Here is a 23,174-nt window from a genome sequence, read left to right as displayed (position 1 = left end):
TTGATTTAGGTCATACCTGAATGGTCTAGCAGTTTTCCCTACTTTCTTCAATTTAAGCCTGAATTTGATAATAAGGAGCTCATGATCTGAGCCACAGTCAGCTCCCGGTCTTGTTTTTGTTGACTGTATAGAGCTTCTCCATCTTTGGCTGCAAAGAATATAATCAATCTGATTTCGGTGTTGACCATCTGGTGATGTCCATGTGTAGAGTCTTCTCTTGTGTTGGTGGAAGAGGGTGTTTGCTATGACCAGTGCATTTTCTTGGGAAAACTCTATTAGTCTTTGCCCTGCTTCATTCCACATTCCAAGGCCAAATTTGCCTGTTACTCCAGGTGTATCTTGACTTCCTACTTTTGCATTCCAGTCCCCTGTAATGAAAAGGATATCTTTTTTGGGTGTTAGTTCTAAAAGGTCTTGTAGGTCTTCATAAAACCGTTCAACTTCAGCTTCTTCAGCATTACTGGTTGGGGCATAGACTTGGATAACTGTGATATTGAATGGTTTGCCTTGGAGATGAACAGAGATCATTCTGTCGTTTTTGAGATTGCATCCAAGTACTGCATTTAGGACTCTTCTGTTGACCATGATGGCTACTCCATTTCTTCTGAGGGATTCCTGCCCACAGTAGTAGATATAATGGTCATCTGAGTTAAATTCACCCATTCCAGTCCATTTTAGTTTGCTGATTCCTCGAATGTCGGCGTTCAACCTTGACATCTGTGAAGGCTGTATATGGTCATCCTGCTTATTTAACTTATATGCAGAGTACATCATGAGAAATGCTGGGCTGAAAGAAACACAAGCTGAAATCAAGATTGCCAGGAGTAAGATCAATAATCTCAAATAAGCAGATAATTTTATCTCAGATCTTATCCTCAGATAAGCAGATACCATCCTTAAGGTATGAGGAACTAAAAAGTCTCTTGATGAAAGTGAAAGAGGAGAGTGAAAAAGTTGGCTTAAAGCTCAACATTCAGAAAACGAAGATCATGGCATCTGGTGCTATCGCTTCATGGGAAATAGGTGGGAAACAGTGGAAACAGTGTCAGACTTTGTTTTCTAGGGCTCCAAAATCACTGCAGATGGTGACTGCAGCCATGAAATTAAAAGACGCTCACTCCTTGGAAGGAAAGTTATGACCAACCTAGACAGCATATTCAAAAGCAGAGACATTACTTTGCCAACAGAGGTCCATCTAGTCAAGGCTATGGGTTTATCCAGTTGTCATGCATGGATGTGAGAGTTGGACTATGAAGAAAGCTGAGTGCCAAAGAATTGATGCTTTTGAACTGTGGTGTTAGAGAAGACTCTTGAGAGTCCCTTGGACTGCAAGGAGATCCAACCAGTCCATCCTAAAGGAGACCAGTCCTGGGTGTTCATTGGAAGGACTGATGCTGAAACTGAAACTCCAGTACTTTGGCCACCTCATGCTAAGAGTTGACTCATTGGAAAAGACCCTGATGCTGGGAGGGATTGGGGGCAGGAGAAGAAGGGGACGACAGAGGATGAGATGGCTGGATGGCATCACTTGCTTGATGCACATGAGTTTGGGTGAACCCTGGGAGTTGGTGATGGACAGAGAGGCCTGTTGTACTGTGATTCATGGGGTTGCAAAGAGTCAGACACGACTGAGCGACTGAACTGAACTGAATTCTCTATGTAAAGAGAATACATTTAATCTTGATTCTAGATACTTCACATGGCCCAGTAGGTGACTTCTTAATAAGGATTGCATAATTTAGCATATTATGTGGCCCTATAATTGAATAATTTGCACAATCAGTAATGTGAGTACAGAATTTTTCTGTAATTTTAAATCTTTATCAATATAATATGTGTACTTCTTTAAAATAAGCAAAATAATGTAGAATTTACACTAAAAAGCAAGTCTTTACCCCATCTCACTTCCTTTTTCCACCTTCTTACTCTAAAAGCAACCACTTTTAACTATTTTTTATTTTAGATCTTCTAGTCACTAATCCCATGCTTCCAAATAATGTGCTTATTACCTTTTACTTATCAACTTTAGAAGTGAACTGTTGACTTTCTGCAAAGACAATTAAGAATTTATCTTACTTACCTCCAAACCCCTGCTTATCTCCCCTCTCAGTATCAAAGTCATTATTTTAAACCTCTATCTCTTACCTTGTTCCTTTAAAGACTTTTGTTTCTTGTTCCATCATGCTACAGGGGATCACTTGACTCCTCATTATATATGATGAGGATATAAATATCCCTAAAATTTTCTTCACATATCTTCCAGTATTCCAATCCTTAAGTTACATCACCTCTATTTGTCATTATTCACTTGGAGGAGTTTTTCAAGTTTCTTGAATACAAATCTTTTATTGATATAAAATATTTTCCAGGATACCTCATTTCTCTTGTAAAGGTGTTTCTGATAAGATTTTAATTTTAATAAAATCCATTATTATATATATATATATTTTATTGAAGTATAGCATATTGAAAAGCAGAGACATTACTTTGCCAACAAAGGTCCATCTAGTCAAGGCTATGGTTTTTCCAGTAGTCATGTATGGATGTGAGAGTTGGACTGTGAAGAAGGCTGAGCACCGAAGAATTGATGCTTTTGAACTGTGGTGTTGGAGAAGACTCTTGAGAGTCCCTTGGACTGCAAGGAGATCCAACCAGTCCATTCTGAAGGAGATCAGTCCTGGGATTTCTTTGGAAGGAATGATGCTAAAGCTGAAACTCCAGTACTTTGGCCACCTCATGCGAAGAGTTGACTCATTGGAAAAGACTCTGCTGCTGGGAGGGATTGGGGGCAGGAGGAGAAGGGGACGACAGAGGATGAGATGGCTGGATGGCATCACTGACTCGATGGACGCGAGTCTGGGTGAACTCTGGGAGTTGGTGATGGACAGGGAGGCCTGGCGTGCTGTGATTCATGGGGTTACAAAGAGTCGGATATGACTGAGCGACTGAACTGAACTGATAGTTGACTTACAATGTTTCAGGTGCACAGCAAGGTAATTCAGTTATACAAATACACATATATTATTTTTGAAATTATTTTCCATCATAAGTTATTACAAGATATTGACTATAGTTGCCTAAGCTCTACAGTAAGTCTTTGTTGCTTGTTGCATATCTATTTTTTACTTAGAAATCTAGTCTTCTATTCATGCTGCTGCTGCTGCTACTGCTGCTTAGTCGCTTCAGTCGTGTCCAACTCTGTGCGACCCCATAGACAGCAGCCCACCAGGCTCCCCCATCCCTGGGATTCTCTAGGCAAGAATACTGGAGTGGGTTGCCGTTTCCTTCTATTCATATTAAGTCAAATAAGTGGAATCAAGATGTCATAATTTTTTGTTAGGCAATAATTCATACTTTTTAAAAAATATATATATTGTACATACTTATACTTATGTATAGAAAATTTTTTTATTACACTTGATAACGGCTTGAGAAAGAATGTAAAATAAAGAGATGCAGAAATTGGAGAATGTAAACTAAATGAAATGGGAGTACTGAATATGAAATAGAAAAAGTGAAACTAACTAGATAAAAGTAAAAGGTCATCATATAGTCCAGTTGTTTTTAAACATGGCTGCTGATTAGAAACACATCTGGAGCTCTGGAGATAAAAGCAATACCTGAACATTTGTATTTTCAAAAAATTTTAAGATAATTCTGACATGCATCTGGATTTTAAAAATTGATTGCAGGTTTTTCTATTAGATCCCACTTTTGGTGATATAGAGTTATATTATTTTTCTGTTGACCAATCATGATACAATGGTATTAAGTGAGTAATAGTTACATAATCACAAGAGTAAAAGATGTTTATTAATTTTCACAATCAATAGCCAGGCAAAAAAGAGAGCTACAATTGCAAACCATAATGGGAACAGGATTAACTTAACAATATAAAATAGTTACCTACAATTTGAGGGGGTCAAGCAGAGTGATGTGGTAAGTGGTGCGTATATGCATGTTTTCATCAGCTCAGCCAGTCTATGTCTTTTGGTTGGTACATTAAACTATTTATATTGGAGGTAATTATTGATATGTATGGATACATATGATCCTATTACCATTTTTTTTAATTTGTTTTGGTTTTATTTTGTGTAGCTCTTTTCCTTCTCTTGTGTTTCCTGCCTAGAGAAGTTCCTTTAACATTTGTGGTAAAGCTGGTTTGGTGGTGCTGAATTCTCTTAACTTTTGCTTGTCTGGAAAGCTTTTGATTTCTCCATCAAATCTGAAGGGCAGTCTTGCTGCACAGAGCATTCTTGGTTGTAGATTCTTCCCTTTCATCACTTTAAATATATCATGCCATTCCATTCTGGCTTGTAGAGTTCCTGTTGAGAAATCAGCTGATAGCCTGATGGGAGTTCCCTTGTATGTTATTTGTTGTTTTTCCCTTGTTGCTTTTAATATTTTATCTCTGTCTTTAATTTTTGTCAGTTTGATTATTATGTGTCTCAGTGTGTTCCTCCTTGGGTTTACCCTTTTTGGGACTCTGTGTGCTTCTGGGACTTGGTTGACTATTTCCTTTGCCATGTTCAGGAAATTTTTAGCTATTACCTCTTCAAATATTTTCTCAGCTCCTTTCTCTCTCTTTTCTTCTAGGACCACTGTAATGCAAATATTGTTGCATTTAATGTTGTCCAAGGGGTCTCTTAGGCTGTCTTCATTTCTTTTTATTCTTTTTTTTTATATTTTGTTCTGTAGCAGTGATTTCCACCATTCTGTCCTCCAGGTCATTTATCCATTCTTCTTCTGTCTGTTAGTCTTGATATTGATTCCTTCTAGTGTATTATTCATCTCTGTTTATTTGTTCTTTATTTCTTCTAGGTCTTTGGTAAACATTTATTTTCAGCTTCTCAATTTTTGCCTCCATTCTTTTCCTGAGGTCCTGGATCATCTTCAGTATCATTATTCAGAATTCTTTTTCTGGAAGGTTGCATATCTCCACTTCACTTAGTTGTTTTTCTGGGATTTGATCTTGTCCCTGATCTGGGACATAACTTTCTGTTTTTCCATTGTGATTAACTTTCCTTAATATGGTTTTTGTTTTAGCCACTGTGAGACTGTGCTTATTCTGTCTGACCTCTACTGGATGAGGCTGAGGCTTGTGTAAGCTTCTTGATGGGAGGGATTGGTGTTGGGAAAAATAGTCTGCTGTGGTTGACAGGACCTTGCTCAGTAAAGCTTTAATCCAATTATCTGCTGATGGGTGGGGTTGCACTCCCTTCCTGATAGTTGTTTGACCTGAGGCAACCCAGCCCTAGGGTCTGTAGGCTCTATGGTAAGGTTAATGGTAAACTCCAAGAAGGTTTACACCAAGGGGGACCTTCCAATGCCCCCATCCCTGTGGTGAGCCCCTACCAACCCATGCCTCCACATGAGGCCCTTCAACACGAGCAAGTAGTTTGGTTCAGTCTCCTGTGGAGTCACTGCTCCCCTCCTCTAGGTCTTGGTGTGCACAAAATTTTGTTTGTGCCCTCCAAGATTGTAGTCTCTGTTTCCCCTAGTCTTCTGGAAGACCTATAATCAAATGCCACTAGCTCTCAAAGCCAGATTCCCTGGGGATTCCCAGTCCTCTTTGTCAGATTCTCCAGGCTGGGAAGCCTGACATGGGGTTCAGAACCTTCACAATAGTGCAAGAACTTATTGTTCTCCAGTCTGTGGGTCAGCAGGTATGGTATTTGATTTTATCGTCATTGCGCCCCTCCTACTGTCTCTCCCTGACTTCCTTTTTGTCTTTGGGTGTGGGGTATCTTTTTTTGGTGTGTTCCAGCATTCTCCTGTCAATGGTTGTTCAACAGCTTTGGTTTTCTCACTGGAGGAGATGAGCACACATCCTTCTACTTTGTCATCTTAAACCAGAAGCCAAAATCCAGTTTATCACTTGTTATTTGATTAGTGCTATGTGTCCATTTAAAAAATGTTTATATAGAAAATTCACTTCAGTTCAGTTCAGTCGCTCAGTCGTGTCCAACTCTTTGCAACCCCATGAACTGCAGCACGCCAGGCCCCCCTGTCCATCACCAACTCCCAGAGTCCACCCAAACCCATGTCCATTGAGTCAGTGATGCCATCCAACTGTCTCATCCTCTGTCGTCCCCTTCTCCTCCTGCCCTCAATCTTTCCCATCATCAGGGTCTTTTCAAATGAGTCATCTCTTTGCATGAGGTGGCCAAAGTATTGGAGTTTCACCTTCAACATCAGTCCTTCCAATGAACACCCAGGACTGATCTCCTTTAGGATGGACTGGTTGGATCTCCTTGCATTTTAATACATGACTTTTTTCTTTTCTATTAACTTTTTGGTTATTTTGATTGATTAAAAAGGACCATAAATTATTGCCTATTCTTTCTATTGAGAGGTAAGTGACATTCTTCTTCCTCAATTTAGGCTATTTTAGGCTTTACCACTAAAACAAATAAAATAGAATATGATATTCTGGGGTCTTTGATTCTAGGTAATAAGAAGCATTTCAGTAAAAAAAGAAAGAAAGAAAGAAAGAAAATGGAAATTTTCCAGTGGTCCTGTGGTTAGGACTCCTAGCTTCCACTGCAGGGGGCCCAGATTTGATCCTTGGCCAGGGAACTAAGATCTTGCAAGCTACATGAGGCAGTCAAAAAAAAAAGAAGAAGAGGAAGCATTGTAGTTTCCATGTCTGTGTCATAGATTGCTCATTCTGATTGACACTGCTCATGTCAGGATTGTGGTATCCTGAAACTGCCAAGCCAAGCTAGCCTAATGGAAAGGCTACCTATAGAGAATAGTGATGGGCCATCTGAGATTTATCACCTATTTCTTTCCGCTTACAAGATACATAAATGAAAAAGCCATTTTCAATGTTCCATCCCCAGCAGATGTAACATAAAAAGAACCAAGAAACAACTGATAGCTAGAATTGAGGCCTCTGACATAAGACCCAACTTGAGTCATATCAGCCAATCCCAGCTTTGCAATCCATCTCAGATGAAGTCTCAATCATTCTGGAAGTGAGAACCAGATATCCTTACTATGGCCTACCACAATTTGCCACCCTTAATTCTGAGCATAAAAAAATGGTGGTTGTTCAACATCAGAAAGTTTTGGGGGTAGTGTGCTATGTAGCAATAGATGATCATAGAAGTTACATATTATTTTAATGGGGTGACTTAGAGTTTACAATATGTATCCTTGACTAATTTCTACCTACATTGTTAGTAATTTTACTCTTTCAAAACAATGCAAGAATATTAAAACAGGTTAGCTCCCTTTATCATCTTCCCCTTTTGTGCTTTTTGTTGTCAGATTTTTTCACTTATGTTTTTGTTTTAAATATAAGAAGACATTATTTTTATTTTTTTAAACAATTAGTATAAACTTTTTATTGTGGTAAATATACATAACATAAAATTTACCATAACAACCATTTTTAGGTGTACAATTTAGTGACAGGCAAATTTGGCCTTGGAATGTGGAATGAAGCAAGGCAAAGACTAATAGAGTTTTGCCAAGAAAATGCACTGGTCATAGCAAACATGCTCTTCGAACAACACAAGAGAAGACTCTTGCCATGGACATCACCAGATGGTCAACACCGAAATCAGATTGATTATATTCTTTGCAGCCAAAGATGGAGAAGCTCTATACAGTCAACAAAAACAAGACCGGGAGCTGACTGTGGCTCAGATCATGAGCTCCTTATTATCAAATTCAGGCTTAAATTGAAGAAAGTAGGGAAAACTGCTAGACCATTCAGGTATGACCTAAATCAAATCCGTTATGATTATACAGTGGAAGTGAGAAATAGATTTAAGGGCCTAGATCTGATAGATAGAGTGCCTGATGAACTATGGAATGAGGTTCATGACATTGTACAGGAGACAGAGATCAAGACCATCCCCATGGAAAAGAAATGCAAAAAAGCAAAATGGCTGTCTGGGGAGGCCTTACAAATAGCTGTGAAAAGAAGAGAGGCGAAAAGCAAAGGAGAAAAGGAAAGAGATAAGCGTCTGAATGGAGAGTTCCAAAGAATAGCAAGAAGAGATAAGAAAGCCTTCTTCAGTGATCAATGCAAAGAAATAGAGGAAAAGAACAGAATGGGAAAGACTAGAGATCTCTTCAAGAAAATTAGAGATACCAAGGGAACATTTCATGCAAAGATGGGCTCGATAAAGGACAGAAGTGGTATAGACCTAACAGAAGCAGAAGATATTAAGAAGAGGTGGCAAGAATACACGGAAGAATTGTACAAAAAAGATCTTCACGACCCAGATAATCATGATGATGTGGTCACTCATCTAGAGCCAGACATCTTGGAATGTGAAGTCAAGTGGGCCTTAGAAAGCATCACTACGAACAAAGCTAGTGGAGGTGATGGCATTCCGGTTGAGCTATTTCCAATCCTGAAAGATGATGCTGTGAAAGTGCTGCACTCAGTATGCCAGCAAATCTGGAAAACTCAGCAGTGGCCACAGGACTGGAAAAGGTCCATTTTCATTCCAATTCCAAAGAAAGGCAATGCCAAAGAATGCTCAAACTACTGCATAGTTGCACTCATCTCACATGCTAGTAAAGTAATGCTCAAAATTCTCCAAGCCAGGCTTCAGCAATACGTGACCCGTGAACACCCTGATGTTCAAGCTGGGTTTAGAAAAGGCAGAGGAACCAGAGATCAAATTGCCAACATCCTCTGGATCATGGAAAAAGAAAGAGAGTTCCAGAAAAAACATCTATTTCTGCTTTATTGACTATGCCAAAGCCTTTGACTGTGTGGATCACAATAAACTGTGGAAAATTCTGAAAGAGATGGCAATACCAGACCACCTGACCTGCAGCTTGAGAAAAACCTGTATGCAGGTCAGGAAGCAACAGTTAGAACTGGACATGGAACAACAGACTGGTTCCAAATAGGAAAAGGAGTACGTTAAGGCTGTATATTGTCACCCTGCTTATTTAACTTATATGCAGAGTACATCATGAGAAACGCTGGACTTGAAGAAACACAAGCTGGAATCAAGATTGCTGGGAGAAATATCAATAACCTCAGATATGCAGATGATACCACCCTTATGGCAGAAAGTGAAGAGGAGCTAAAAAGCCTCTTGATGAAAGTGAAAGAGGAGAGTGAAATAGTTGGCTTAAAGCTCAACATTCAGAAAACTAAGATCATGGCGTCCAGTCACATAACTTCATGGGAAATAGATGGGGAAACAGTAGAAACCGTGTCAGACTTTATGTTTTGGGGCTCCAAAATCACTGCAGATGGTGAGTGCAGCCATGAAATTAAAAGACGCTTACTCCTGGAAGAAAAGTTATCACCAACCTAGATAGCATATTCAAAAGCAGAGACTACTTTGACGACTAAGGTCCGTCTAGTCAAGGCTATGATTTTTCCTGTGGTCATGTATGGATGTGAGAGTTGTACTGTGAACAAGGCTGAGTGCCGAAGAATTGATGCTTTTGAAGTGTGGTGTTGGAGAAGACTCTTGAGAGTCCCATAGACTGCAAGGAGATCCAATCAGTCCATTCTGAAGGAGATCAGCCCTGGGATTTCTTTGGAAGGAATGATGCTAAAGCTGAAGCTCCAGTACTTTGGCTACCTCATGCGAAGAGTTGACTCATTAGAAAAGACTATGATGCTGGGAGGGACTAGGGGCAGGGGGAGAAGGGGACGACCAAGGATGAGATGGCTGGATGGCATCACTGACTCGATGGACATGAGTCTGAGTGAACTCCGGGAGATGGTGATGGACAGGGAGGCCTGGCATGCTGCGATTCATGGGGTCGCAAAGAGTCGGAGACGACTGAGCCACTTAACCCAACTGAACTGAATTTAGTGACATTAATTACGTTTACAATGTTACATAGCCATTACCACTATTTGTTTCTAGAACTTTTGCGTCAGCTCAAACAGAACCTCCTGTAGCTACAGAACCTCCTGTAGCTACTCCATCCTCCCTGCCCACTAGGCCATGGTTACCTCTATTTTACTTTCTGTATCTATGAATTTGTCTATTCTAAGTAGTTCATATATTTGTCCTTTTGTCTCTGGCTATTTCATTTAGTATAATGTTTTCAAGTTTCCATCTGCATATCTGAGGTTATTGATATTTCTCCTGGAAGTCTTGATTCCAGCTTGTGGTTTATCCAGCTCAGCATTTCGTATGATGCAGAGTACATCAGAGTATTTATCTTTTAATGATTTTTATTCTTCTTCCTGCTGAGTCATACTCTGCCCATGATATCTTTAATATAAACACTAAGTAAAAGGTTAAGCACTTATATTTATTTCCTACTGCTGCTAAAACAATTGCCAAAATCTTAGAAGCTTTAAACAACAAAAATTTCTTTTCATAAAACTTTGGAGGCCAAAACCTGAAATGAATCTCACTAGGCTAAAATCAAGATATTAGCAATACTGTGTTCTTTCTGTAGACTCTAGGGTAGAATTTGTTTTCTTTCCCTTTCCAGGCTTTAGAGACTGCCCACATTCCTTGACTTGTGGCCTTCTTCCATCTTCAAAGTCAACAAGAACTTAATAAATATGTCTCACATTACATCACTTTAATGCTGACTCTTCTGTTCCCTTTTTCGTTTATACAGACCCTTTTTCCACTTGTAAGCCCCCCTCTACTTTTTTGGTGTGATGATTCACTGGCATGAGGAACTCAAAATGACCAGGTGACAGTATGAGTTTCCATTTTAATGGAACTTGTTGCATGCTATGGTGGAAGCATTCCTCTGTGATGGGTGGGTGTACTCAGTTGCTCAGTCATGTCCGACTTTGCAACCCCATGGACTGTAGCCTGACAGGCTCTGCTGTCCAGGGAACTTTTCAGGGAAGAATACTAAAGCAGGTTGCCATTTTCTCCTATAGGGGATCTTCCCAACTCAGGGATTGAACCCACATCTCTTGTGCCTCCTGAATTGTAAGGCAGCTTCTTTACCACTGTGGCACCTGGGAAGCCTCCTGTGGGTACAAAACCTCTATATCCACAGAACCCAAAGGTACAAGGATGAGAAGTAAAATGTTCACTAGGGGATTATTAGAAATAGTATTGAAAGGGAGCTACTTTCATTTCCACCCTTTAAATTTCAAACTCATAAACTCTGGTTGGCTATTAATTCAGAACACATTCTGTAACATGAAGGACATCACTGTAGTCTGAAAAGTGTTGTCACTGAAACTATAACTGCAACTGAGTATCCAAAATGCCAGACCAACATTCTATCAGGCTAGGTGTTTTAGAGTAATGGGGATCAAGGTCAATCAGTCAGTCAGTCCAGTCACTCAGTCATGTCTGACTCTTTGCAATGCCATGGCTTACCTGTCCATCACCAACTCCTGGAATTTGCTCAAACTCATGTCCATTGAGTTGGTGATGCCATCCAACCATCTCATCATCTGTCATTCCCTTCTCCTCCTAACTTCAATCTTTCCCAGCATCAGAGTCTTTTCCAATGAGTCAGTCTTCACATCAGGTGGCCAAAGTATTGAAGCTTCAGCTTCAGCATCAGTCCTTCCAATGAATATTTGGGACTGATTTCCTATAGGATTGACTGGTTTGATCTCCTTTCAGTCCAGGGCCTCTCAGGAGTCTTCTCCAACACCACAGTTCAAAAGCATCAATTCGTCAGCACTCAGCCTTCTTTACAGTCCAACTCTCACATCCATATAAGACTACTGTAAAAAACATAGCTGTGACTAGATGGACTTTAGTCGGCAAAGTAATGTCTTTGCTTTTTAATATGCTGTCCAGGTTGGTCATAGCTTTTCTTCCAAGAAGCAAGCATCTTTTAATTTCACGGCTGCAGTCACCATCTGCAGTGTTTTTGGAGCCCCCAAAATAAAATCTGTCACTGTTGTTTCCCTATCTATTTCCCATGAAGTGATGGGATCAGATGCCATGATCTTAGTTGGTTGGTTTGTTTTTTTTTTGATCTTAGTTTTTTGAATGTTGAATGTAGAGCTAACATTTTTACTCTCCCCTTTCACTTTCATCATGAGGCTTTTTATTTCTTCTTTGCTTTCTGCCATAAGGGTGGTGTCATCTGCATATCTGAGGTTATTGATATTTCTCCCAGCAATCTTGATTCCAGTTTCTGCTTCATCCAACCCAGCATTTCACATGATTTACTCTGCATATAAGTTAAATAAGCAGGGTGAGTAGCCTTGACATAACTCCTTTCACAATTTGGAACAAGTCCATTGTTCCATGACCAGTTCTAATTGTTGTTTCTTGACCTGCGTACAGATTTTTCAGGAGGCAGGTAAGGTGGTCTGGTATTCCCATCTCTTGAAGAATTTTCCACAGTTTGTTATGATCCACACAGTCAAAGACTTTGGCATAGTCAATAAAGCAGAAATAGATGTTTCTCTTGAACTGTCTTGCTTTTTCTATGATCCAGTGGATGTTGACAATTTGATTGCTGGTTCTTCTGCCTTTTCTAAATCCAGCTTGAACATCTGGAAGTTCTCAATTCACATACTGTTGAAGCCTAGCTTAGAGAATTTTGAGCATTATTTTGTTAGTGTGAGAGATGAGTACAATTGTGTGGTAGTTTGAACACTCTTTGGCATTGCCTTTCTTTGGGATTGAAATGAAAGATGACTTTTCCAGTCCTGTGGCCACGGATGAGTTTTCCAAATTTGCTGGCATATTGAGTGCAGCACTTTCACAGCATCATCTTTTAGGATTTGAAATAGCTCAACTGGAATTCCAACACCTCCACTAGCTTTGTTCATAGTGATGCTTCCTAAGGCCCACTTGACTTCACATTCCAAGATGTCTGGCTCTAGGTGAGTGATCACACCATCGTAGTTATCTGGGTCATGAAGATCTTTTTTGTATAGTTCTTCTGTGTATTCTTGCCACCTCTTCTTAATATCTTCTGCTTCTGTTAGGTCCGTACCATTTCTGTCCCTATTGTGTCCATCTTTGTATGAAATGTCCCCTTGGTATCTCTAGTTTTCATGAAAAGATCTCTAGTCTTTCCCATTCTATTGTTTTCCTCTATTTCTTGGCACTGATTATTTAGGAAGGCTTTCTTACCTCTCCTTGCTGTTCTTTGAAACTGCATTCAGATGGGTATATCTTCCTTTTCTCCTTTGGCTTTTGCTTCTCTTCTTTTCTTAGCAATGTTTAAGCCCTCCTCAGACAACCATTTTGCCTTTCTTTTTCTCGGCAATGGTTTAGAATACCACCTTCTCTACAGTGTCACAAACCTCTGCCCACAGTTCCTCAGGCATTTGGTCTGTCAGATATAATCCCTTGAAAATATTTGTCACTTCCACTGTATAATTGTAAAGGATTTTATTTAGGTCATACCTGAATAGTCTACTGGATTTCCTTGCTTTCTTCAATTTAAATATGAATTTTGCAATCAGGAGTTCATGATCTGAGCCCCAGTCAGCTCCTGGTCTTGTTTTTGCTGACTATATAGAGCTATCCAGGAGTATAAATTATCAATTCCAGTGAGAATCAAGTGTTAGCCCTTCTGTAATGAAAGTGTTCCAACTAACTGATATCCCACAAGAAACCTGGTAAATTTCCTCAAGGAATGAGACTATATCAGGAATCAATGTTGCTCTCTACTTTGACAAAGTGGACACTCAGCAGTCATAGTAGCCAAATATAGTGAATAAAAATTCATGTTGTTTGTCCCACGAATAACCTCCATTCCTGTTGCCATGGCCATTTTGTTCATGAGCCCATTGGACAAGAACAGTGGCTAGGGAAAAAAGACTGACTGAATGGGCCAACTTGCCCACTTGATTATTAATATTTTTCTCTGCTGAGATTGCTTTTTGTTGAGAATTAATATGGGATACGAATATCTTCACAGTTGGTGCTCAAGTATGAGGGGTCTGATGTCTTCCCCAACAATTTCCTAACCAAAAAACAATTTTCTTTCCTAATCCCTGACCATCCAGCCAAACCATTAGTTATTCTCCGTCTGTAGATCTGTATCACTGGCCATCTTTCCTTCCAGGCTTAGTATACAATTGGTATGATGCTTGAAGTTCTGTCCGCTATAAGTATTTCTCTTCTGAGCCACTCTTGGATGAGGTTCCATATATATATGGAACTTCTTATGCGTCACACTTTGCACTAGACCTCCTGAGCCCTGCTAGGTCCTGAATTTACCAATAGAATTCTAACTAAGTGATGCTGTGTGACTTCCACGACAAGGCCTTGCAATTTCTCTCTGTCTATATCTCTAGTACTTTGAAACCTAAATGCTGTGAAGAAACTCTAACTGAAAGTGTATGTGGAGGGAGAAGCCAGGCCACCACAGATGTTCCAACAATCCAAGCTGGAGACCCAGAAAGTGTGTGAGGCCATATTAAATCACCCAACTCCATCTGATCTGGCAAATGACTAGGCCCAAGTACATGACTCTACACAAAATAGAAGTTCTCTTTCAACCCACAGAAAATGGTTTTTGCTTTAAGTCATTAAATTTGAGAGTGGTTTGATACAGTAATATACAAATTTAGAAAATACTGTTCAGATTTCAAACCATCATAAATTTTCTTGATACTCAATTTGAGGTTTTACTTAAGAATATTACATCTTCCTTTCAGAAAGAATATTATTTGTGTTGATATGGGCTGCACCATCTCCCACAGGCAACTGCAGTGGGCCTTCATATTGTGATACTGGTGTTAAGGATTACTTCAATTTGGCTTTATTTGATTTGACTTAATATAAGCAAAGGAGCGGATGGGGAACATTTTAAGAGTTATTAAGGGTTTGGGGAGGAATAAGGTATGAGGGGAAAGTTACCAAAGATAGCTTTCCAGGATACAAGAATTGCTTGGAGTAGTTTGACTAAATTTGCACTAACATGAGAAGTAGATAAGGTTGGTGAATCAGTGGAATTACTACAGGAATAAGGAGGCTTTTGTAATGATAGTAATAGATAGTATTTTTTGAATGCTCTTCTGTGCCAGAAGCTGTTCTAAATGCTTTACAAATGTTAACTCATTTATTCCTAAATGTAGCTGTATGAATTAGTACTGTCATTCCCATATTTTAGATGAGAAACCGAGCACGGAAGTTAAGCAGCTTGTTCAGGATCAAGTACTTACATAGCTAGTATTTACTAACACTTGAGCCCAGACAATATCATGCCATGTTTAGTGTGCTTAACCACTAGGCTGTGTTTTGTCTTTCTCCTACATTACCCTGGACTATACAAAAGTGATACAACCAAAGTTTTGGACATTTTATTTACACTTCCTAGTAAAAGAATTACCAATTTAAGGGTAAACCCCTGTGAGAATAATACCAGTATTACCTGGCTTGTGAAAGCAAATCGTGATTGGATAATATTTCTAAAAGTCTATTTCACAACAGTAAAATCTATCTCATGATTTTCACTCATTTTGCCCTAATTAGGCAAAAAGCTAATTAGACGTAGGAAACCCAGTTTCAACAGTAAAATCCTGTGTTTGAACCTTTAGAATGTCGCTGTATTCCAACACTTTAAACGTCTGATTAACATAAGAAGACAAGGGGAACCACGTCAGATAGTGAGATATATTAATCCTAAAGAGGTAAGGACATTATATTTTTTAATGATGTATAAATACCTTTATTTTTTATTCTTTTCAAGTGAAGTATAATTGCTTTACAATGTTGTATTAGTTTCTGTTGTACAATGAAGTGAATAAGCTACATGTATACATATATCTACTCCATCTTAGACCTTCCTCCCACCCCACCCCCCAACCCCACCCATCTAGGTCATCACAGAGCACTGAGCTGAGCTCCTTGTGGAGTACAGCAGGTTCCCACTAACTATCAATTTTACACAAGATAGTGTATATACATCAATCCTAATCTCTTAATTCATCCCACCCTCCCATTCCCCCTGTGTTCACATATCTGTTCTCTACGTCTGCATCTCTACCTTTGCCCTGAAACTGGGTTAATCTGTACAGCATTTCTAGATTCCACATATATCCATTAATATATTTGTTTTACTCTTTCTGACTTACTTCACTCTGTATGACAGACTCTAGTTCATTCACATCTCTACAAATGACTCAATTCTGTTTCTTTTTATGGCCAAGTAATATTCCACTGTTTATATGTAGCATGTCTTCTTTATCTATTCATCTATCATTGGACATTTAGGTTTCCATATCCTGGCTATTGTAAATAGTGCTTCAGTGAACATTGGATCACATGTGTCATTTTGAATTATAGTTTTCTCAGAGTATATGCCCTGTAGTGGGATTGCTGGGTCATATGATTGTTCTTTTTTAGCTCTTTAAGGTGGAGCTTTTTAAGTTTCCACACTGTTCTCCACAGTGGCTATATCAATTTACATTCCCATCAGCAGTGCAAGAGGGCTCCCTTTTCTCCACATCCTCTCCAGCATTTATTGTTTGTAGATTTTTTTCATGATGGCCATTCTGACCAGTATAAAATGATACTTCATTGTACTTTTGATTTGCATTTCTCTAATAATTAGCAATGTTGAGCATCTTTTTATGTGCCTTTTGTCATCAGTTTTTCATCTTTGGAGACATGTCTGTTTAAGTTTTCCACCCATTTTTTAAATTTTTTTTTTGTTAATTGTGTTCCATCAGCTGTTTGTATATTTTGGAGATTTAGTCTTCATTCATGGCTTTATTTGCAAATATTTTCTCACATTCTGAGGATTGTCTTTTCATCTCATTTATGGTTTTCTTTGTGTGCAAAAGCTTTTAAGTCCCATTAAAAAAATTTTTTTTTCCTAACTCAAGGAGGTGGGTCAAAAAAATCCTGCCTTTCCACTTTTGGGGGGAATGTAATACTTTGGCCACCTGATGTGAAGAACTGACTCATTGGAAAAGACCCTGTTGCTGGGAAGGATTGAAGGCAGGAGGAGAATGGGACAATAGAGTGTGAGATGGTTGGATGGCATCACCAACTCAATGGATATGAGTTTGAGCAGGCTCTGGGAGTTGGTGATAACAGGAAGCCTGGTGTGCTTCAGTCCATGGGGTTGCAAAGAGTTGGACACGACTGAGTGTCTGAACTGAACTGAAATTCATACAGCCACTATGGAGAACAGTATCAGTTCAGTCGTGCAGTTATGTCTGACTTTGAGTCCCCATGAACCTTAGCATGCCAGGCCTCCCTGTCCATCACCAACTCCCAGAGTTTACCCAAACTCATGTCCATTGAGTCGGTGATGCCATCCAACCATCTCATCCTCTGTTGTCCCCTTCTCCTGCCTTCAATCTTTCCCAGCATCAGGTGGGAATGAGTCAGCTCTTCACATCAGGTGACCAAAATATTCGAGTTTCAGGAGAACAGTATGGAGATTCCTTAAAAAACTAGGAATAAAACTACCATGGGTATTTGAGTGCTCAGTCACTTCAGTCTTGTCCAACTCTTTGTGACACTATGGACTGTAGCCCTCTGGCCTCCTCTGTTCATGGGGATTCTCCAGGCAAGAATACTGGAGTGGTTTGCCATTTCCCCTTTCAGGGGATCTTTCTGACCCAGGAATCAAACCCACATCTCCTGCCTGCCAATGCAGGAGACATTGGCAGGCAGGTTGTGCAGTTGCGCCACCTGGGAAGCCCTTAAGAGTATCATATGACCCAACAATCCCACTACTGAGAAAACCATAATTGAAAATGATGCATGTACCCCAGTGTTCATTGCAGCAATATTACAATAGATAGAACAGGGAAGCAGCCTGGATGTCCATGGACAGATAAATAGATAAAGAAGCTGTGGTATATACATACAATGGAATATTACTCAGCCATAAAAAGGAATGCATTTGAGTCAGTTCTAATGAGGTGGATGAACCTAGAGCCTATTATACAGAGTGAAATAAGCCAGAAGGAGAAAAAAATATATAGTATATTGACGCATATATATGGAATTTAGAAAGATGGTACTGATGAACCTATTTGTAGGGCAGCAATGGCCAGGAGAAATATCAATAACCTCAGATATGCTGATGACACCACCCTTATGGCAGAAAGTGAAGAGGAGCTAAAAAGCCTCTTGATAAAAGTGAAAGAGGAGACGGAAAAAGTTGGCTTAAAGCTCAGCATTCAGAAAATGAAGATCATGGCATCTGGTCCCATCACTTCATGGGAAATAGATGGGGAAACAGTGGAAACAGTGTCAGATTTTATTTTGGGGGGCTCCAAAATCACTGCAGATGGTGACTGCAGCCATGAAATTAAAAGACGCTTACTCCTTGGAAGAAAAGTTATGACCAACCTAGATAGCATATTGAAAAGCAGAGGCATTACTTTGCCAACAAAGGCCCATCTAGTCCAGGCTATGGTTTTTCCAGTAGTCATGTATGGATGTGAGAGTTGGATTTTGAAGAAAGCTGAGCACCGAAGAATTGATGCTTTTGAACTGTGGTGTTGGAGAAGACTCTTGAGAGTCCCTTGGACTGCAAGGAGATCCAACCAGTCCATTCTGAAGGAGATCAGCCCTGGGATTTCTTTGGAAGGAATGATGCTAAAGCTGAAACTCCCGTACTTTGGCCACCTCATGCGAAGAGTTGACTCATTGGAAAAGACTCTGCTGCTGGGAGGGATTGGGGGCAGGAGGAGAAGGGGACGACAGAGGATGAGATGGCTGGATGGCATCACGGACTCAATGGATGTGAGTGTGAGTGAACTCCGGGAGATGGTGATGGACAGGGAGGCCTGGCGTGCTGCGACTCAAGGGGTCACAAAGAGTTGGACACGACTGAGCGACTGAACTGAACTGAACTGATGCTTCCTGAAACTTGATGTCTGTTTCTTTCCCCAGGTTAGGGAATTTTTTTACCTATTACTTCTTTAAATAAATTCTCTGCCAATTTCTCTCCTTCATCTCCTTCTGGGATCCCTATAATGCAAATGTGAGTATGCTTCATGTTGTCCCAGAGATCTCCTAAGCCATCCTTATTTAATTTTTTTTCCTTTTTCTCTGTTCAGCTTGGGTGATTTCCACTACCTTGTCTTCCTTAAATGTTTGATTGATTTCACCCATGAACTCATATAGGCACGGTGTTTTCTACTTTGAAAGGTTAATTAATGATTCAGTTTCTTTAATAGATATTGATCTATTCAGATTGTCTATTTCTCCTTATGTGAGTTTTGATAGGCTGTGTCTTTCAAGGAATCAATCCATTTAGTTTAGGTTATCAAATTTTGGGGCATAGAGTTGTTCATATTTGTTCATTATCCTTTTAGTGTCCCTGGAATCAGTAGTGATGGCCCATCTTTCATTTCTGATATTAGTATTTTATATACTCTATCTCTCTCACTGCTGCTGCCCAGCATCACAGGACAGAGTGAGTATCATACAGTGTATTACTAACCTGGAGAAAGATCAAAATTCATAATTAGTAGTATGGTTTCTACTGAATGTGTATCACTTTTGCACCCATCATAAAGATGAAAAATTGTAAGTCAAACCATCATAAATCAGGGAACATGTGTGTGTGCATGTATTTAATTTTTTAGTTAGAAAATTATGCAAAACTGATGTTGTCTTTCAGGCTGAACAATTTAAGATAACATCTGCTTTTTCATCTAACAATATAATCAGAAGACAGGTTGGGGATCAAGATTTTTTTTCTCTATTTTCCATTTGATGTGGGGAACTAAATTTTAGAAGACCAATTATATACAGTTCTTACAAAATTTAAACATGGATTTTTTATTTAAAATCAAAAGCTAGCTAGGAAAGGTCAGCTGGTATTAAACTCAGATTCACTAATCACATTTTTTTCTCTGAATCTACCTAGAGTGGAAGTGAAAGTCGCTCAGTGGAGTCTGACTCTTTGTGACCCCATGGACTATACAGTCCATGGAATTCTCCAGGGCAGAATACTGGAATAGGTAGCCTTTTCCTTCTCCAGGGAATCTGCCCAACCTAGAAGATAATATTTAATATGAAAATCATATATTTAAGGTGTTAAAAAAAACACTTCTGTTATATGACTATAAATCACCTGGCACTTAAACTTTTACATTACATACACAGGAAACATAGTTTGGTATCATTTTTCCAGTTATCATGTAAATTGTTTTACTTATTGAGTATCTATAAAAAAATAAATTCTGAAACTTTCTAATTTAAAATTAACTATTTGAGGTTTATTCACTTCATCTATTTCAGAAGTTATCAATATTCAGTAGCTATTTAATATAATAGAGTGAGAAATTATGAACTGATATATAGAATGTTGAAGACTAATTTTTTTTTATAGGCAGAACTTCTAGATGCTGCTGCTGGTATTAATGTACGATTCAGATTAGGTGGTGTAAGTATGAATACATTCTTACTTAGTATTATTAAAGCATATTTATATGAAATTTAAAAGATGTAATTTTTAAAAACATAGACCATTTTCCTAATTAAATTGATATGGTTCTTTTAATTTTTCCATCTACAGGTTAAATTTCCACCTGCAATATATTATAAAATTTTCACTCACAGACATATTGAAGATCTGTGTGCTAATAGCCCTAGAGACTACACAAAACTTCCAGCAAAACATACATCTCATATTAAAAGTGATGTTCTTCGGGAAGAGGATTACAGTGGCTGGTATCGTCGTATAGAGAACAATGGCTGGAGGCCTGTTTGTGAGACAGTAAGAACAGATAAATATTAATAATTTTTTATGTTATATGCTTAGAAACCTATCTGTCTTTCTGAAAGTTAATTTTCAGATTTTTAAAAATAATAAATTCTAATAATTTAACTGATAAAATTTGCTTAACTACTCAGGGGTGACTAGATACTTCAAGATTCAGCAATATATCTTTTTTTTAACATCTACTTCTGCTTTTAATAATCAGCTTTGAGTCTAGACCATCTTTAGATAGTCTCTGGCACTCAGCAATTGCCTATCTTTATAATAAAGCAAATCTGAAGATGTTATTGACTCTAATTAATCCTTGGACAAGAAGTGGGTGTTCTTGAGACTAATATCCCATTTTCTCTACAGAGCTTGTAACAGCAGACCCTAGTAGGAAATCACTTGGGTTTTCATGGTGTTGGAAAATATAACATATATTTATATGAACTGAATAGAATGATTTTAAATATACATGATTTCTAATGCATATATGTGATTTGAGAATTTTTATATAAATATGTTTGTTTAATCTCCTTTTTGTGGAAATATTTTTTATCCAAGGATATTTGTAAACTTGTATTTTAAAAGTTAACATTATCTGGTTTTATAGTTCTGGATGTTTGTTTATATGGCTCAAGTATCTTCACTCACTTCCCTCAATCTCTGATATACAGATTTTAGAATGTGGTATATTGGATATACTAAGTATGAAAAATAATCAAAGTGTGAATTCATTCATTCAGTCAACAAATTTTACTGCATACCAGTCAGATGTATGGCATTTTACTAGATTCTTAAGAAGCAATGGTAAATAAAAATATTGCTCTGCTCAAGAAGTTTGCCTTTTAATTAAGGAGAGAGTCAAGTAAACAGGATATTTCAGTACAGTGCTTTAATAGGGCAAATTCAGAGTGTTGTGAGGGATAAACTCTCCTCTTTGTTATTTAATGTGTATGTGGTGAGGGAGGAGGAATGAACTGAAAATAGGAAAACAAGCAACCAGCTAGTATAAAGCATCATACAGGGGAAATCACGAAGTCTTAGGATACAATGGTGAAACTTCTGTATTCTTGGAAGGTGCCCATATTCCTTGAGAATTTGTTGTTATTGTTCAGTTGCTAATTTGTGTCCAACTCTTTGTGACCCCATGAACTGCAGCACGCCAGGCTTCCCTATCCTTCACTATTTCCCTGAGTTTGCTCAAACTCATGTCCATTGAGTCAGTGATGCCATCTGACCATCTCATCCTCTGTCATTGTCTTCTCCTCTTGCCCTCAATCTTTCCCAGCATCAGGGTCTTTTCTTTTCCAGGGAGTTGGCTCTTCCCATCAGGTGGCCAAAGTACTGAGGATTAGAGTCTTCAAAAGTCAGTAGCACCTACTGGTCAGCTCTGTTCTTATGAGAAACTAAAACACTCCTAGAATATGTCTATTCACTTATTCACTCAACAAATACTTATTAAATACTACCTCAGTACACTAATCTTAAAAGGGTCTATCCTCTTCTCTATTTCTATCTTGGTATATTCCTACTGAATACACAGAAGTTCTTATTTATAGTCAGATAACCTCACAATCAGTAATTTAATATTTTGTGTATTCATTTTTCATTTCTCAATAGTTTTGGAGTCCTACTGAAAATGTGATTGTGGGAGACAAAAAGGAAAGTGAATTCCATTTCTCCAAACTGAAGAGAAGGCAAGATATGGAAAAGAAAAGAAAAATTAGAAAAATAGAATGGATGCAGCAAATGTAAGTTGATGAAATACTTAGAATTATTAAAGAAGTACATAGTTATTTTCAAAAATTGCTATCACTAGTAAAAATAACTACATGTTATTTTAAAAATAAGATGAAAAATTAGTCATTTTTTAAAAATACAATGAAAGCAAATATTTAATAAATGCTTGCTAGAGACTGTTAATATCTAAGGTATAAGTGGAAAAAGACAAAGTCTCTTTGACCTCAAGGACATCAGAATCTTTTGCCACATGAGATGAAAATCAGCATTTACTTTTTTGTATGAGATTAATATGACCTATTCACCAGGCATAGGCATTCCCTGGTGGCTCAGATGGTAAAGAGTCTGCCTGCAATGCAGGAGAACCAGGTTCAATCCCTGGGTTAGGAAGATACCCTGGAGAAGCAAATAGCAACCCACTTCAGTATTCTTGCCTGGAAAATCCCCTGGATGGAGGAGCCTGGCAAGCTACAGTCCTTGGGGTCACAAATAGTTGGACATGACTGAAGCAACTTTATGACCTACTAGAAAAGGTCAGTTTTCATTCCAATTCCAAAGAAAGGCAATGCCAAAGAATGCTCAAACTACCGCACAATTGCACTCATCTCACATGCTAGTAAAGTAATGCTCAAAATTCTCCAAGCCAGGCTTCAGCAATACGTGAACCGTGAACTCCCTGATGTTCAAGCTGGTTTTAGAAAAAGCAGAGGAACCAGAGATCAAATTGCCAACATCCGCTGATCGTGGAAAAAGCAAGAGAGTTCCAGAAAAACATCTGTTTCTGCTTTATTGACTATGCCAAAGCCTTTGACTGTGTGGATCACAATAAACTGTGGAAAATTCTGAGAGAGATG

At 38.6% G+C, this 23,174-nt stretch overlaps 1 protein-coding gene across 1 annotated transcript in view; it reads left to right on the top strand.

Moving 5' to 3' along the window:
- C16H11orf65 (chromosome 16 C11orf65 homolog) overlaps positions 1-23,174 on the top strand; it is a 72,603-nt gene that overhangs the window by 6,949 nt on the left and 42,480 nt on the right. The window contains exons 2-5 of the mRNA XM_068988516.1: positions 15,440-15,532; positions 20,206-20,259; positions 20,392-20,592; positions 22,201-22,331. Coding sequence (XP_068844617.1) covers positions 15,440-15,532; positions 20,206-20,259; positions 20,392-20,592; positions 22,201-22,331 — 479 coding nt within the window. The remainder of the gene's footprint in view (positions 1-15,439; positions 15,533-20,205; positions 20,260-20,391; positions 20,593-22,200; positions 22,332-23,174) is intronic.

This window comes from Capricornis sumatraensis, chromosome 16, assembly GCF_032405125.1.
Source record: "Capricornis sumatraensis isolate serow.1 chromosome 16, serow.2, whole genome shotgun sequence".
NCBI classification, from domain to species: Eukaryota; Metazoa; Chordata; class Mammalia; order Artiodactyla; family Bovidae; genus Capricornis; species Capricornis sumatraensis.
Note: the sequence above shows the minus strand (reverse complement) of the source record. Positions and strands in the feature narration are given on the sequence as shown.